A 14,702-nucleotide genomic window follows, 5' to 3' on the forward strand; every position below is an offset into this window, starting at 1 on the left:
GCATAATACTTATCTAGTTTAGAAAGAATCATTTCCAAAACAATTTCTCAAATACCAATTAACCAAATACCATAATAAAATTATAATGACTTTACATATTACTTTTAATGCTGAACATGAATAATTTGGATTTGCAAATACATATATATTTAGCATTTATGTTAGTATACTAGACATGTGTATACTAGACGTGAATATAAAAATCACATAAACTAAGCATACAATTAATTTTCTAACTGTGACTTGCTTATGAATATATATCATGGTACTGTCCATAAAATGTTATTTGCATTTTTGAAAGTATCTGCTTGACATAAAAGAAGTAATCAAAAACCGTATTCAGATGATGTTACAGAAAAATAAACATATGTCACACATAAGCTTAGAAAATTTGTTTTTTCAAGACAAAATTCTCTTGGATTTATGGTAGATAGCATAACTGTTGTATCAACAGAAGCTGTGAATTGTCTAATAATTGACCAAAACTTGCCTGGAAATTACTATTTGCAGTTTGGGGGTGGGGAGAGTTTAGGTATTCGGCCTAGCTTCAGTAGAACAACTGCGAAGACCTGAGACTGAACTGTTGAATTATAAATTAATGATCATAGTGGTCATTTATTTATTTCATATCAACTCAAAAAGCTGAGAAACAGTCTCTCCTACACCTCAAGCCTGCTTTATTACTCTCCCTTCTTCTCCCAGCCAATACCTCACTAGTTTTGTGCCGATCTGATGTCTGATTTCCTGTCTCTCCTCTTCAGATGTTCTCTGTAAGATGTTTTTGTCTTCCAGTTCTTTTTTGGATGGCCTGTTGCCAAGTTTGATTGCAAGAGTATCCCTACGATGAATTTTACTTGCTAAAGAGCCTGGAGTAGAGAATGAGATTTTTAGGAATTGATGCTCAAATTTAAACATGTCAAGTTCCAGCCACAATTTGGACATTCAATACATGAATTTAAAATGCTCTTTCTAGCTTTTTGTCCCTTTCAGTGGAAGAATTTTAGTTAATATTAAAATAACTTTTACCTTTATAATACCTTAATGCCTTAGAACTTATCTGCCAACTGAGGAGCTATCAGAAAAATCAATCCTCCCCCCAAATGCTTATGGAATAATTTGATAGGAATACTCTAGTTAGCAAACTGGTGGATAACAGAATGCAGGGGATGCCTTCAAGTCAGTGTTGACTCCTGGCAACTGTCTGGACAAGTCCCTGCAGTTTTCTTGGCAAGATTTCAGAAGTGGTTTGCCATTGCCTGCTTCCTGGGGCTGAGAGAGAGTGATTGGCCCAAGGTCATCCAGCTGGCTCTGTGCGTAAGGCAGGACTAGAACTCACGGTCTCCCAGTTTCTAGCCTGGTGCCTTAACCACTACACCAAACTGGTTCCGTTTTAGAGCATTACTGACATTTAAATATCAGGTATCTGTTAAGGCCAGGGAGATTAAATGTAATGGGATTATTTATTTATTCAAAAAATAAAGAATAAAAATAGCCTGTGAAAATACTTTCATCCTAGCATGATGTATTTGTGGCAATCCCATTTAATATTTTGGCCGCACATTCTACAGCAGTTGCAGTTTCTGAACACTTTTCAAAGGCAGCCTAACTAGCATAATACATTATAATGATTTATCTGGATGCATGGAGAATCTGCTCATTTCTAGCAACATGGTGCCCATAGATGGCATCCACAGATTCCTAAATTAAGCATAATCTTTAAAAAGGTTTGTTTTTTTTTATAGTCAAAATCTTCTGAGTTTACCAATTGTCAGATTAGATTCTTACATTATATATCAGGGCTGAGGTCATACAACCTTGCATGATTTAACTATCTTGTGAGATACAGGTGATTTCTGAACAATTTTTATTTGGGAAGGCATCCAGCACCTAAAAATTTACCAAATTTTATTCTAGCATAATGAAAATATAGAACCCAGGCTGAGTTTCTGCAATTAGAAGCAGACTTGATCCTCAGTACCTAGATTACAAGGAGAAGGTGGCAGGTTTATCTCTCAACCCAATGTAAAATTCCTATTCCTTTCTACCTTTGCTGTCATATAAATAAACTGCTGTGATTAACATAGCTAGGAATGTAAGAATCTGCTTCATATGGAATCAAAGGCAATGGCTTTACTAGACCTACATGGAGACACCACACATTAAACCGAACCTTTTACAGCCCATCTAAAATATGAAAGTGCTGCATTTGTGTGATAATCACAGTGTGAGTGAAACCAATTTTCAGTCTTTGATGCTAGGTGATTCCATCTTCATGGATGGAGATTCCGAAGGAGGGAAGTAGAATATACTGTATACAAAACACATGTCAATAGGACCTGCAAAGATGCATCAAGTCCCAAGAAATACTTTTGATATATGAACTCTGAGTTCACATATATCCCAATTTGTTAATTGAGGACAACAGCAAGAACTTGTATCAAAAGCTCCAACAGTGATATTCCAGCAGTAGGACAAACATATTGCCAATAGAATGAAAAAGCACCTTCCCAGTACCAATGAATGCCACAAGCCCTTCAACAGCCTCAATTTTAGAAACATTTCTAGGTGTTTTGATTCAGAGGTAAAACAAGTTGCACAGCATGTATTATTTTTGTTCATTTAAAAATGATAAATGATTGCTTATTAAGTCCTCTTACTTTCACTGCTTGCATCCTCATCCTCATCTTCGTCATCATCCGTGTAAAGTATAGGCCCATCTGAATCTGAGTCACTGGTGTGATTATTTTTGCTGTCTTCTGGAGCGTTTTCAGAAGTTTCAGAAGGTTCGTCTGTCAGAAGAGGACTAGTTTGCTCAGGATTTTCCTTTTCCTGATCTTTTTTGGTAACAGAACTATTAGAAAAACAAATACAAAAGAACACTCATACATGAAATATAACCACCCAGGAAATGTACGTAAAATAATCCATGAAATAATTTATTGCAATATAAATCAAGCTACATGACTCTTGCAAAGCAATCAGTTCTAAAGACCTAAAACTAAAGTTCCCCGCAAACTCAACCAACCACAAATCACATTTGAAGATGTATTTTCCCATACTCTGACACATCAGTAAGGTTGTTACTACTTTTAGGGGTCTACTTTAAATCTAGTGCTTCAAATTAAAAGCTTGCATTTCTAAGGACAATCTTCCATATATGAATAGAAGGCAAATTTCTAACTCTCATAACCATATAGATGAATTAAGAAAATAAAAATAAGTTCATGAATCAGTCATATATAATATTAAGCAGATGTTTGATCAGCTTTAAGCTCGTATAAGGCAACTTTCCTCCACCTGGTGGCTTTCAGGTGGGCTACTTCATCCATGATGCTAGTTAGTATGGCCTTTGACCATACTTGCTAAGAATCTTGGGAGTTGTAGTGTAACACATCTGGAGGATACTTGATGAGGAAAGGCTGATGGAAAACATCCCTGAAGTTTGAAAGTAATTTATAATCAGAAGTACTGTCAAGAGCAGATGGGCCATAGAAAAACTTATCATTACTCCCAACTACTGCTACTTTATAGTGCCATTGCAATTTCCACACTTTTTTTTCACCACAGAGTTTCTCTGCTCTAACTAAATATTCTCCTGGCCCCTTGCAAGGTTCAATGACCTATACAATTTTACTATTTTCCATCAATTTTCATAAGACTGCTGAAGTGCTCATTTGGAAACATTCAACAAGATATATGCATACTATGTCTATCCAAAATAAGAAAAGATGCACCATCTTTTTACTGATCTATGCTAATCAGCCAACATGATCCCTTTTCTCTGTTTTACATCCAGCTCACTATGACATTCCTTCTTCATAATCTTTATCCAATCTCCCCTGGGAAATATAGTTCTACTGTAGAACTATTGAGTTGTATAACTCAATAATTGTAGATGGACAGTTATTGAGTTATACAACTAATTCTGCGTGTACAATTTGAGTTTTCTAAATGCAGAGTATATTTGGATTTTTCTAAATTGTATTTATTTTGCATGCAGGCAGACAAGTATACTCACTTTGTGTGTGTGTGTATATACACACACACATATACACAGGTGTGTATGGCAAGCAGGAGGCAACATACAAACAAGTGAAGACAAGCTGCTTTGAATAGGCATAACCTGCCACTGGAACAGAAATGGTACTTTCTAAACTGGTTCTGTAAATGACCAGGGAGGGGCTGAACTCATCTTCATTCTTTCTCTGATGCCTCACTGATGGGCTTGTTATTTATTTCCATTAGCTTCCTTTCAATCTCCTCCCTTATCTTCACACATGGAATGTTAAACTGGATTCAACTTAGTACCTGCCTTTTTAAATAGCTGCTGAGGGTGCCATTTCACCACAGATTTTGATAGCTACCCTGTCAAGATTTTCAAGCAAGCATCTCCAAAAGAGCTGAAAATTTGAAACTGAAGCTGTAACTTTGAAAACAAATTTGTAGATCGAGAGAGAATAAAAACAGTCCAACCAAATTATTTTAATTTTCCTTTCCTTGTCTGCTTGAAATATGAAAATAGAATTCAAAGTATTAATTAACATATATTTAATCATATCTTCCCGTGCTTCGAAACAAGTCCAAATTCTAAGTCAAGGTATATGAAGGCCTACCTGAGCTGCTCCATCATCTTCCCAAATGCATGGGTATCCCAGAATTACACAACTAGCTGAAAGCATGTAGTCTTACCATTCTGTGGCTTCTCCACCAATCTCCCGGCTATTGTCTAAGACAGCCCTGCTTGAAGAGCTTTCACTGTCTGCTTCAGTTTGTATATGAAGATCATTAAATTGTGTGCCAGGAACAGACGGGCCTACTTCAGCGCTAACTGGCACACGGTGGGTGCCTGAGAAGCCAGCGGGCTCACAGCCTGGAGACAGAGACGGAACGGACGGAGGAAGAGGAGGCGGAACAGCAGGAGAAGGGGGAGGAACAGGCACGGTGCTGCTCTGGGTTGCATCTCCAGCTTCAGGAACGATACGGAGAGACTCGTCTGGCTTAAAGAGTTCTGCTTTGGTCTCCGAGTTCTCCACGGCTGTGCTGGAGGCAGACGTAAGGTCCCCATCAGAGGGTGTTCGTGTCGTCACCTGTTTCCCATGCTGCTTCTTATCCCTGGGAGTCCCTGTGCCGGTTTTGCTTGACGCTGGCTCTTTAGAAAGTTTAGAGCGAGATGATGTGGAAGCAAGAGATGATGATTTGGAAGCATGTCCTTTCTTTAAATTAGAGGAATTAGCTGAAATGAGAGGACATATCCTTTTATCGTAACAGAAGGTGGTTTGCCTACCTTGTGTTGCTAGGATGGCTTTCATCCTTAGTAATGGAAAGCCTGAAGGTAAATAAGTAGTACTTACAACACCCATGTAGAAGTATGTAAATAGTTACTATGGCAGTGCTCCTCCCTTCTACTAACTCTGGAATATGACTTTTTTTCTGGCCGCTGTCTCCCAGACTGGAGCACAGATGAGCCTTAGACACTGCTGGCATCAGGACCAATCAGGATTCTTAATTAACTAGCATTGCAATAAAGTTTTAAGCCATATGCATGAACTAAGAAGTTAATTTTAGTCACGATTAATATAGCAGGGACTTGTTCTCCCAACAAACATTTTTGGGTAGAGGGTGTGAAGCTTCAGTGTGTACGTGCCTGCTTATGACCTATTGACATTAAGATTCAAGATACATTTTCAAACGTAAAGAGCCTATTGATTTGGGCTGTTGCTTGAATACAGTTAAAAGACCAAGCATTTTTTTTTTACAACCTGCAACAACTCTATATGCAAGCAAAAACATCAGCAAAGAACAACATAGTTCCTTTTGCTGAGCTTGCATTTGGCAGGCAGGCTGGAAAAATAAAGCATGCCAAATCTGTTGTTTGTTCTTGCTAAGTAAATGGAATGTCAATGGCTACAGATTGGCAAAGAGTTTTTTAAAAAATATCTGAACATTAAGATAATCTATTAGGCAATATGTGCTAATTGAAAGGAATGTGAAAGAGATATGTTTCTGTCCTTTAATCTAACACAGTAGAAAGATCTCTGTATTCTTTGTTGATGGATTAGAGATACTTCTTTGATTATAGATTCTAATCTAAACTTATTTTTCAGGTGTGAAAGCAGAGTTGTATTCCCATTTCTCCTAAAGGGTTTTATTTTAATGTTTTCAAAAGTATTTTCAAAATCATCTCAAATTTTCTGCCATATGGGTATATGCCACTTGTGGACCTAGAGTGAAAAACAAGGGAGCAGCACCTGGTCTCATGTTCATTGTTTCTTCTGGCGAGAACAACTGAAACTTTTTGTTCTGTTGGGACATAACTAACTTAAAATGTTTTGTGGAAACTTTTTGTATGGTGAGTTTAAAACAAAATATGTTTTCCATTTTGTGTACACAACAACCATAAGCCTCTTATTGAAATCTGGGACTTTTAAACCCCAAAATAAAAGTTTTCTCAACCTCATTATTGCTGAGGCATTTTTGAAAGTAAGACTAAGAGATATTTGGGGTGGAATTAAAAATACAGAAACAACTAAAGAGAACAATATAGTTTTTATTATCTTCTAACTCACATATTTTCAAGTCCATTTATAAAATTTGTTCAAGTCTAAATCATATTTTTCATATTGGATAGAAATAATTACAATTTGGCCATATAGCGAGAGTGAATGAGCAACAAACTGCAAACTAAATATCTGAAGGATGAGTGGATAGACTGAGTAGAAGGAAAAAACAGAGAAAGCCATACACATATAGAGCTCAAGAAGAGCAAAATGAAAAGTAAATTATTATGTATCAAGTAGTATACAGACATGGTGGAAGCAGAGATGGTTTGCTAGGATAGATAGAGAGGAATAGTAAATTGTGTTGGTATAAACTAGATCTAGCTATCTCTCTCTTCCTTTTTTCCTATCTCATGCCTTTAATTACTTTCGCTTACTATTTCTTATTCCATTTCTGTACTTTGCCTATCCCCCAAAAGAAGATAATGATGGTTAAGTATGTATGTAAACATATACGTAGTTTCAGAATAAGAAATTATTATTGAATAAGTACAGCATATATGGAAATCATATTTTGTCAGTTTTATTGTGTGAATGATATGAAACTATTTACCCATATATTGGCTTTATTCCATATTTTTAATATAGCACTTATACAGAACAATCTTGCAGGATTGCTTTTCTACTTTGGTATTGTATCTTCAGATAGCTCTTGCTGAACAAGAGGGATAGAAATGTACAGTACTCTTAGAAACATTTTTGAGGTGAAAAGAACTTGACAACCACTAAACAAACTCCTGCATCCGGCTGCTGTGCACAGGGCTGTAAGTTGTCCACCCATGCATTATGGAGACAGTGGGTAAGACAGCAGCTTTAATAATAATCATTCACAGCTAACAGATGTCATATGCTTGTTTTTATGCAGCTGTAGCTTTTGTTCAGCTTTCAACAAATTACCTGGGAAATATTGCTTCTTATTAGACTTTAATGCTCATTACTGGAACTTGTGAACCAAGGTGGGCTGAAAACTACAGACAATGACAATTAATAAGCATAAAGCCAATGTGTGGGTAGACTGACCTAGAACACAGCACCAATGGAATATTAATAACTACCCACATAGAGATGTATGAGCACTGAGACATTTAAAGCCAGCAATGAGCGCCATGGATTCAAAGCCACGTGATACTCACCAGCTTCTCGATTCACACTGCGGCTTGTCGGCTTGGCAGGTGGGGCAGAGGTCTGCTTGGAAGGAGACTTGCCCTTTTTTTTAGCATGTGGCACTTCATTAGTTTTATGGCTAGTTGTGGCAGCAGTAGCACTTTTTGGAGGAATGGTTGTTTTTTTAGCTTTAGGCTTAGGTTTAGGAGGAGGTGGTGGTGGTGGAGGAGGAGGAAGAGGAGGAGAAACAGATACTGCTGATGTTTCAAGATCTTTAGGAAGAGGTTTCTCTACGAATAAGAAAGTGAACACAAGCAGCTGACAAATGGACAACAAGAACAACTAGACAAAGAAACAGATTTCTTCCTGCTGCTCTACTTCCTTGAGAATGAGGACTGCTTTTGTTTTAAAAAGGAAAACAAAAAGTCAACCAGCTGGGGGACCTTGGGCCAGTCCCTCTCTCTCAGCCCAACTCACCTCACAGGGTTGTTGTTGTTGTGGGGAAAATAGGAGGAGGAAGGAGTATTAGGTATGTTGGCTGCCTTGTATGTTGGTTGTTTATAAAAATAGTAAAGGCAGGATAAAAATCTAAAAAAAAACACCCTGTCATCAAACTATGCTTCTCTGTGTGGTGCAGCATTCCTCAGAGAGCCCAGAATGGCTCTCAAAATGCAGAATCAAAAAGATTTTTTTTTTTTTACAGAATAGTTCTTCCTTCACTGAAGGGAGATCAAAATCTGCTAATAGTTTGGGGCAGTAGCCATCATTTTAAAAGACATCATCTCCTAATCTATCCTAACTGAATTTCTTCCATTTCTCCAACTTCTTGTAACTATTTCTTGAAAGACAAGCAGCATTCTCATTAAAAACAATTAGTAGATGAAGACAAGCATATACAATGCTGTTTAGTACAAGTGGTATGTCACATGATATACTTAGTTAAAACACATGGTATGAAAACATCCATTTTGCTACATGTTGGCCTTCAGGAAAACAGCCCCACTTATGGGAGTATTTACATCTCAATCCTTTTGTTACAAGTTCCTAGCCAAGGAAAGATTAAGACAACTATTACTACAATAGCTTTCATTTATATTTACAGTATTGTTTGATTCTACCATGGATAATTATTATATATTCATTTATAAAAATATGTTAGGGATAGCTGATCAGCTTTATAAATAAAGGATCAAGGACAAATTCTTAAGTGAGCATACCCCAACAATAATATACCTAAAATAACCAGAAAATGAAAATTTGTCAGCATTTCTTATTCTGGTTCAAGAAAAGAACTTCCTTTTCAACTTGCTTGTTGACTGGTTCATATTGCATCATTTATTTATTATTATTTTATTTATTAATCAAATTTATCACCGCCCATCTCCCAAAAGGGACTCTGGGCGGTTTACAATAAAACATGAATAAAAATATAAAACTGTAAAACACCATAAAACACAATAAAATAAATATGTTAAAAACCCCGATGGCTGGAAGCTCTCTGTGATTTGCAAGCAGAGCTGGGTCCTTCTAACTAACCATCCCCAAGAATAGCTACTCTCTCTCCCGCCCCAGGCATAATTACAGAACCAGGTCTTTAGCTGTTTCCTAAAGTCCAGGAGGGAGGGAGCCAATCTCACTTCCGGGGGAAGGATATTCCAAAGGGCAGGTGCTATTGCAGAGAAGGCCCGCCTCCTGGACCCCGCCAGATGGAATTCTCTTGCCAACGGGGTCCGTAGCATGCCCTCTCTGCATGACTGGGTGGGAAGGGTTGATGTGATGGGGAGGAGATGGTCCCTTAGGTAACCTGGACCCGTGCTATGTAGGGCTTTAAAGGTGATAACCAACACTTTGAATTGGACCCGGAAGCATACTGGCAACCAATGCAGTTCACAGAGCAACGGGGTGACATGTGCTGATCTTGGGAAACCCAAGATCGCCCACGTGGCTGCATTTTGCACCAGCTGTAGCTTCCGGATACTCTTCAAGGGTAGCCCCATGTAGAGCGCATTGCAGCAGTCTATATGGGAGATAACCAGGGCATGAGTGACCATTCGCAGGGCCTCTCGCTCCAGGAAGGGGCGTAACTGGCACACAACCCGAAGGTGAGCAAAGGCCCTCCTAGCCATGGCTGCCACCTGCTCTTCGAGCAGGAGACGTGAGTCCAGGAGGACCCCCAAGTTACGCACCGGGTCTGTTTGGGGCAGTGCAACCCCATCTAGAACTAAAGATGACAATTTCCCAGAAATCGAGGAGCCATTAATCCACAGCCACTCCGTCTTCCCTGGGTTCAGCTGCAACCTGTTGTCCCCCATCCAAGCCCCCACAGTCCCCAGGCACTCGGAGAGGGTGACCACAGCATCACTTACTTCACCCAGGATGGAGATGTATAATTGGGTATCATCTGTATATTGATGATACCTCACCCCGTAGTGACGGATGATCTCACCCAGTGGTTTCATGTAGATGTTAAAAAGGAGCGGAGAGAATACTGAACCCTGCAGCACCCCACAAAGGAGGGGCCGCAGGCCGGATCTCTCTCTCCCTATCAACACCGACTGGGACTGACCCTGGAGGAAGGAGATGAACCAGCGCAGAACCACGCTGCCCACCCCCAACTCCCTAAGTTGGTCCAGAAGGATACCATGGTCGATGGTATCGAAAGCCGCTGAGAGATCAAGAAGAGCAAGGATGGATGCACTGCCTCCATCTCGCTCCCACCAGAGGTCATCCATAAGTGCGACCAATGCCATTTCCGTCCCATAACCGGGCCTGAAACCTGACTGAAAGGGGTCTAGATAATCCGTTTCATCCAAAATCCTCTGGAGCTGCAAAGCCACCACTTTCTCAACCACCTTCCCCAAAAAGGGGAGGTGGGAGACTGGGCGAAAATTGTCCAGTATAGTAGGGACCAGCGATGGTTTCTTGAGGAGGGGGTGCACTAGTGCTTCCTTAAAGGCTGCTGGGAACACCCCCCCCCCAAAGATGTGTTTACCATCGCCTGGACCCAGCCACATGTCACCTCCCACGCTGCTTTCACCAGCCAGGAGAGGCATGGGTCTAATTGGCAAGTGGTAGCATTTACAGTCTGGAGGATCCTGTCCACTTCCTCAGGTTCAACAGGATCGAACTGATCCCAGATAACCTGGTAAGTACGTTCCCTGGGTATCTCCTCTGACTCTGTCTCACGCTTGAATTCCAATTCAGTCCAGATCCCAACGATTTTATCCTGCAGGTGCCCCGAAAATTCCTCCACACGGCCCTGCAGATGGATTTCTGACTCCCCTTTCCCTAAAAGGGATTGGGTAATCTTAAACAGGGCTGTCAGGCGGCATTCTGCAGACGCAATAAGAGCGGAGAAGTACTGGCACTTCGCCGCTCTTACCGCCACAAGGTAGGCCTTAATCGCAGCTTTAGCTTGTGTTTGGTCGGGTTCGGTTTTTGTCTTTCTCCAGCAGCGCTCTAGGCCTCTCTTAACCCTCTTCAATACCCTCAGTTCCTCCGTAAACCACGGGGAGTGTTGGGTTTGGGTGGGCAAGAGAGGCCGCTCTGGGGGGCTGAGTTTGTTAACATCATTGTTAAGCGTACTAGTCAAACATAGAAGGCATCTGTAAGCATTTACTGTATAAGTTTCAGAAGGATTGTTTCTAGAGCTGTTTAGCTGTAATAGCTTTCCCTTGAAATCTTATTCTTTGTACCAGCCTATTAAGCTCTAATCACCTATGCTCTTAACATAATTAGAAGTACTAATTGGGGGGTGGGGTGTTCAGTGAATCACAGAGCAATGGCACTGAGGGGATTCATGTCATCTTTGTGATATCATCAAGCAAATGATGCAAATTATAACATAATATCATCATGAAAAATGAAGTATACTGCAGCAGAAATTTGGAAATTTGCATGCAGAGTGCACTGCACTGAGATGCAGAAAAATGAGGATTTCCAGTAACTGCATTTGCTCTATTGTTAAAAGTCTTGTTCAGTGCATAATCTTGCATTTTGTTATATATAAGGAAGCTTTCCTGATATTAGTATAGGATATACTGTATATCCATGAGCAGAATTGTAGCCATGTTTTTAAGGCAAACTTTATTTCTCAGAGAGAAAACATTAGAAATGTACACTTTAAAAAATTAAAATTAACAACAAAACACAATAATCTGAAGCAGTATTGGCTACTGTAACAGGAAAAGTCTTCCTGTCTTTCATTTTCCTGGATACAATTCTTCATGTAACAGATCACCTAACTGTATAGTAGCTAGCAGCAATTCCCATAGGAAATATGTATGCTTTTATGTACAAGGGTATTTTCACACAGCCAAAGAAAAGCCTGGATGAGAGTAGCAGCTTTGTTAAGGATTATTTTATCCCATGTTAACTTCCAAAATGTACAGCAATTGCTTATTAAGATTCTGAGCTCAGCCTTCTTTCATTTGAGCAATGTCTTCGAACGGATAAGGAGTAGCAATAACTCGTAAATGACACGTTAGCAAGAACATGCACTTTATAAATTATCCTAAGTCTGGAAAAAGGGCAGACTTTTTTTAAATAAATCGAAGCTCTTTTCTCCACTTAACCACATTCTCCCTTGTGGTTATAAACAGGTTTGTTTCATAATAGTATACACTATTTAAATTACATGGGGTGATTGGATTTTTAAACAGCTAAGTACATTCAGATGGGTTGCATTTAAAATACCTTTTTTATCCTCCTTTTTCTCTTCAGAAGCAGGTGCTTTTGCTGATAATGAACTATTGTCTTCTTTGGTTTTTACATTTTCTTCCTGTATGACCTCTTCTGTAATTACTATCGTGTGACCATTGGAGATTTCATAATTCACTGTTGCGTCCACATCTGAAATGAAAACAAAAATATTGGCTAGTTCTGAAGGCATTTGTATGAATTTCTTATTTAAAGGTTTCCCATTTATAAAAACATGTCTCCACGAGCATGAGTCACATAATTTACACATTAGCTGTTTTCCTTGCTCAGAACATCTGTCTCTAAAGCATGCATGGAGAATCTGGATATGGGTTAAGTCGTTGTTTCTCAAACTCAACAACTTTTAAGATGTGTGGACTTCAATTCCCAGAATTCCCCAGCGAGCATGCTGGCTGGGGAATTCTGGGAGTTGAAGTTCACACATCATAAAGTTCACTTAATTGGGTTCACTTAACTGGGTTAAGTGAACTGAAGTCTGGGCTTCCACCACTTCCCTGCCCCTCTGCCTCCTCTCTCTGCCCCTACATGTCTTCAAAAATGACTTCAGAATATTGGAGAACTCTGGAGCATATTTTGAGCAAGCATGAATGGTTGCAAAAAGAGGAGGAATTGACTCCCTTCTATTCCATTACTTCTATCACAACCACTTCTATCCTAAGTATGCAGGAAGAATGTATTTAGAAATACATAGCAAAACTGGCTCCAACCAGGATGCTATATTTCGGAGAGTGCCATCCCAGATATCAGCCCCATTATGAAAACAAAGAGGAGTCAGTTGCATGTAATTAATGTATCTTAAGTCAAGATCCTGGATCTTGTATGTTAAGATAGAAATGCTGCTGAGATTAGAAATAAAATTTTACTGAGAAAAATACAGCAGAATTGCAACTATGAAATATGTGATGACCATTACTGCCAATTTGTCCTTCAAGGATATTTATTTATTGCATATTCTCCAATAGTGAGTAATGGCAGACTACACTGTGCTAACAATGGAAGTCCAAGTTAAAGCATTTCACAAGAAACAGGTATGCATCTAAGCCGGTTAACTGGGGCTAGAAAGAATGCATTTCTGTCATGGTACTAGAACAGAGGACTCATCTCTAATTTGGGGGAGAATTTTAAGAAAGTGCCACAGGCACTGTCACAAAACGTCCCTTCCTTCCTTCTCTCCCCTCCCTCCCTGATATTTTTATGCCACTCTACTCCAAAACAGCTCTGGGTGGTGGTTGACCATTCACAAATGTCTCCCATGATTAGTCTGGTCAAAGCAAAGCACCAATTTCATAGAAAGGCTAACTGATTAGGATAAAAAGATTAAAAACTTGACCAAGAGCCTGAATACAAGACAGTAATGGGATTTTAGGGGCAGAACCCAAACCTATTCCTTTAAAACCCCTAAACAATTATCTCTCTCTTTTACAAAATCACCCCACCAATTCTCTCACTCTATTTCCTACCACACAAAATTCACTCCCCCAAGCCACTCACTCCTCTCTTTCTTCTGTCCCACATGAACTCCCACTGTCTTCCCATGTTAGGTTGCTCTCTGTTGCTCCCCCAAAGTCCCTAAGCTTATCATACAACAGCTTTCTGTTTTTTCTCCCTTCATTTGTTTTCTGGAGACCTTCAAGTCTCTATGTTCCTTGCACTGCAAAACAATCTGAGCACTCCTGGGGAGAAAAGAAAAGAGCACCTGGAGTCAAATGCACTGCTTTTCAGTATTATTTTTCAGCCAAAAATTACTTGGATACCATGAGCCAAAAGGCTTATCTAGAGATACGTGATTGTCACATTATCAATCTCAGCTACAGACTGTGGCAATGAATGATACATTTCAAAGCAAGGGGAACAACATTCATCATCATTTAAATGAAATATAAGGTCTATTAACCTATATAAATTGTGATCACCTTGCTCATTTATTTCCTTTAGGACACCCCTTCTTATTAGCTCCTCTCTGCTCTGTCTTGTTGATATCTTTCTTTCCAGCACTTAAAAAAAATAGAAAAAGTTAGACATTATTCTGTAAAAATAAACTAAGACAACCAAAAAAATTAAACAAAGGTAATTTTGGCTTTCATCTTTCAGAGTGTATTATATTTATTGTTTAGTAGTATTAGAATGAATGAGGATCAAATTGCAAAACAAGTATTTGAAGGAAGAGTGAATGGATCAAAAAGAAAGAGAATGAAAAACTGATTGGAAGCAGTTGATGAATTGCTCAGAAAGGGAGAACTCAGAAGTTTAAATAGCAAAAGTCAGTGTATGAAGCAGTACATGAATATGGTGGAAGCAAGGATGGTTTACACAGATAAGAAA

The 14,702-nt window shown here is 39.2% G+C and overlaps 1 protein-coding gene across 4 annotated transcripts in view; it reads right to left on the bottom strand.

Annotated features, from left to right (window-relative positions):
* PHACTR2 (phosphatase and actin regulator 2) overlaps positions 1–14,702 on the bottom strand; it is a 99,555-nt gene that overhangs the window by 15,988 nt on the left and 68,865 nt on the right. For 3 of the 4 annotated variants that reach the window (XM_063309126.1, XM_063309144.1, XM_063309134.1), the window contains exons 3-8: positions 14,294–14,374; positions 12,357–12,512; positions 7,691–7,951; positions 4,690–5,233; positions 2,658–2,851; positions 710–866 (exon numbers count right to left, since the gene is read on the bottom strand). In XM_063309126.1, the coding sequence (XP_063165196.1) occupies positions 710–866; positions 2,658–2,851; positions 4,690–5,233; positions 7,691–7,951; positions 12,357–12,512; positions 14,294–14,374 (1,393 nt within the window). The remainder of the gene's footprint in view (positions 1–709; positions 867–2,657; positions 2,852–4,689; positions 5,234–7,690; positions 7,952–12,356; positions 12,513–14,293; positions 14,375–14,702) is intronic. The other variant, XM_063309154.1, reaches the window with a different exon arrangement.

This window comes from Candoia aspera, chromosome 1 (genome assembly GCF_035149785.1).
Source record: "Candoia aspera isolate rCanAsp1 chromosome 1, rCanAsp1.hap2, whole genome shotgun sequence".
NCBI lineage: Eukaryota > Metazoa > Chordata > Lepidosauria > Squamata > Boidae > Candoia > Candoia aspera.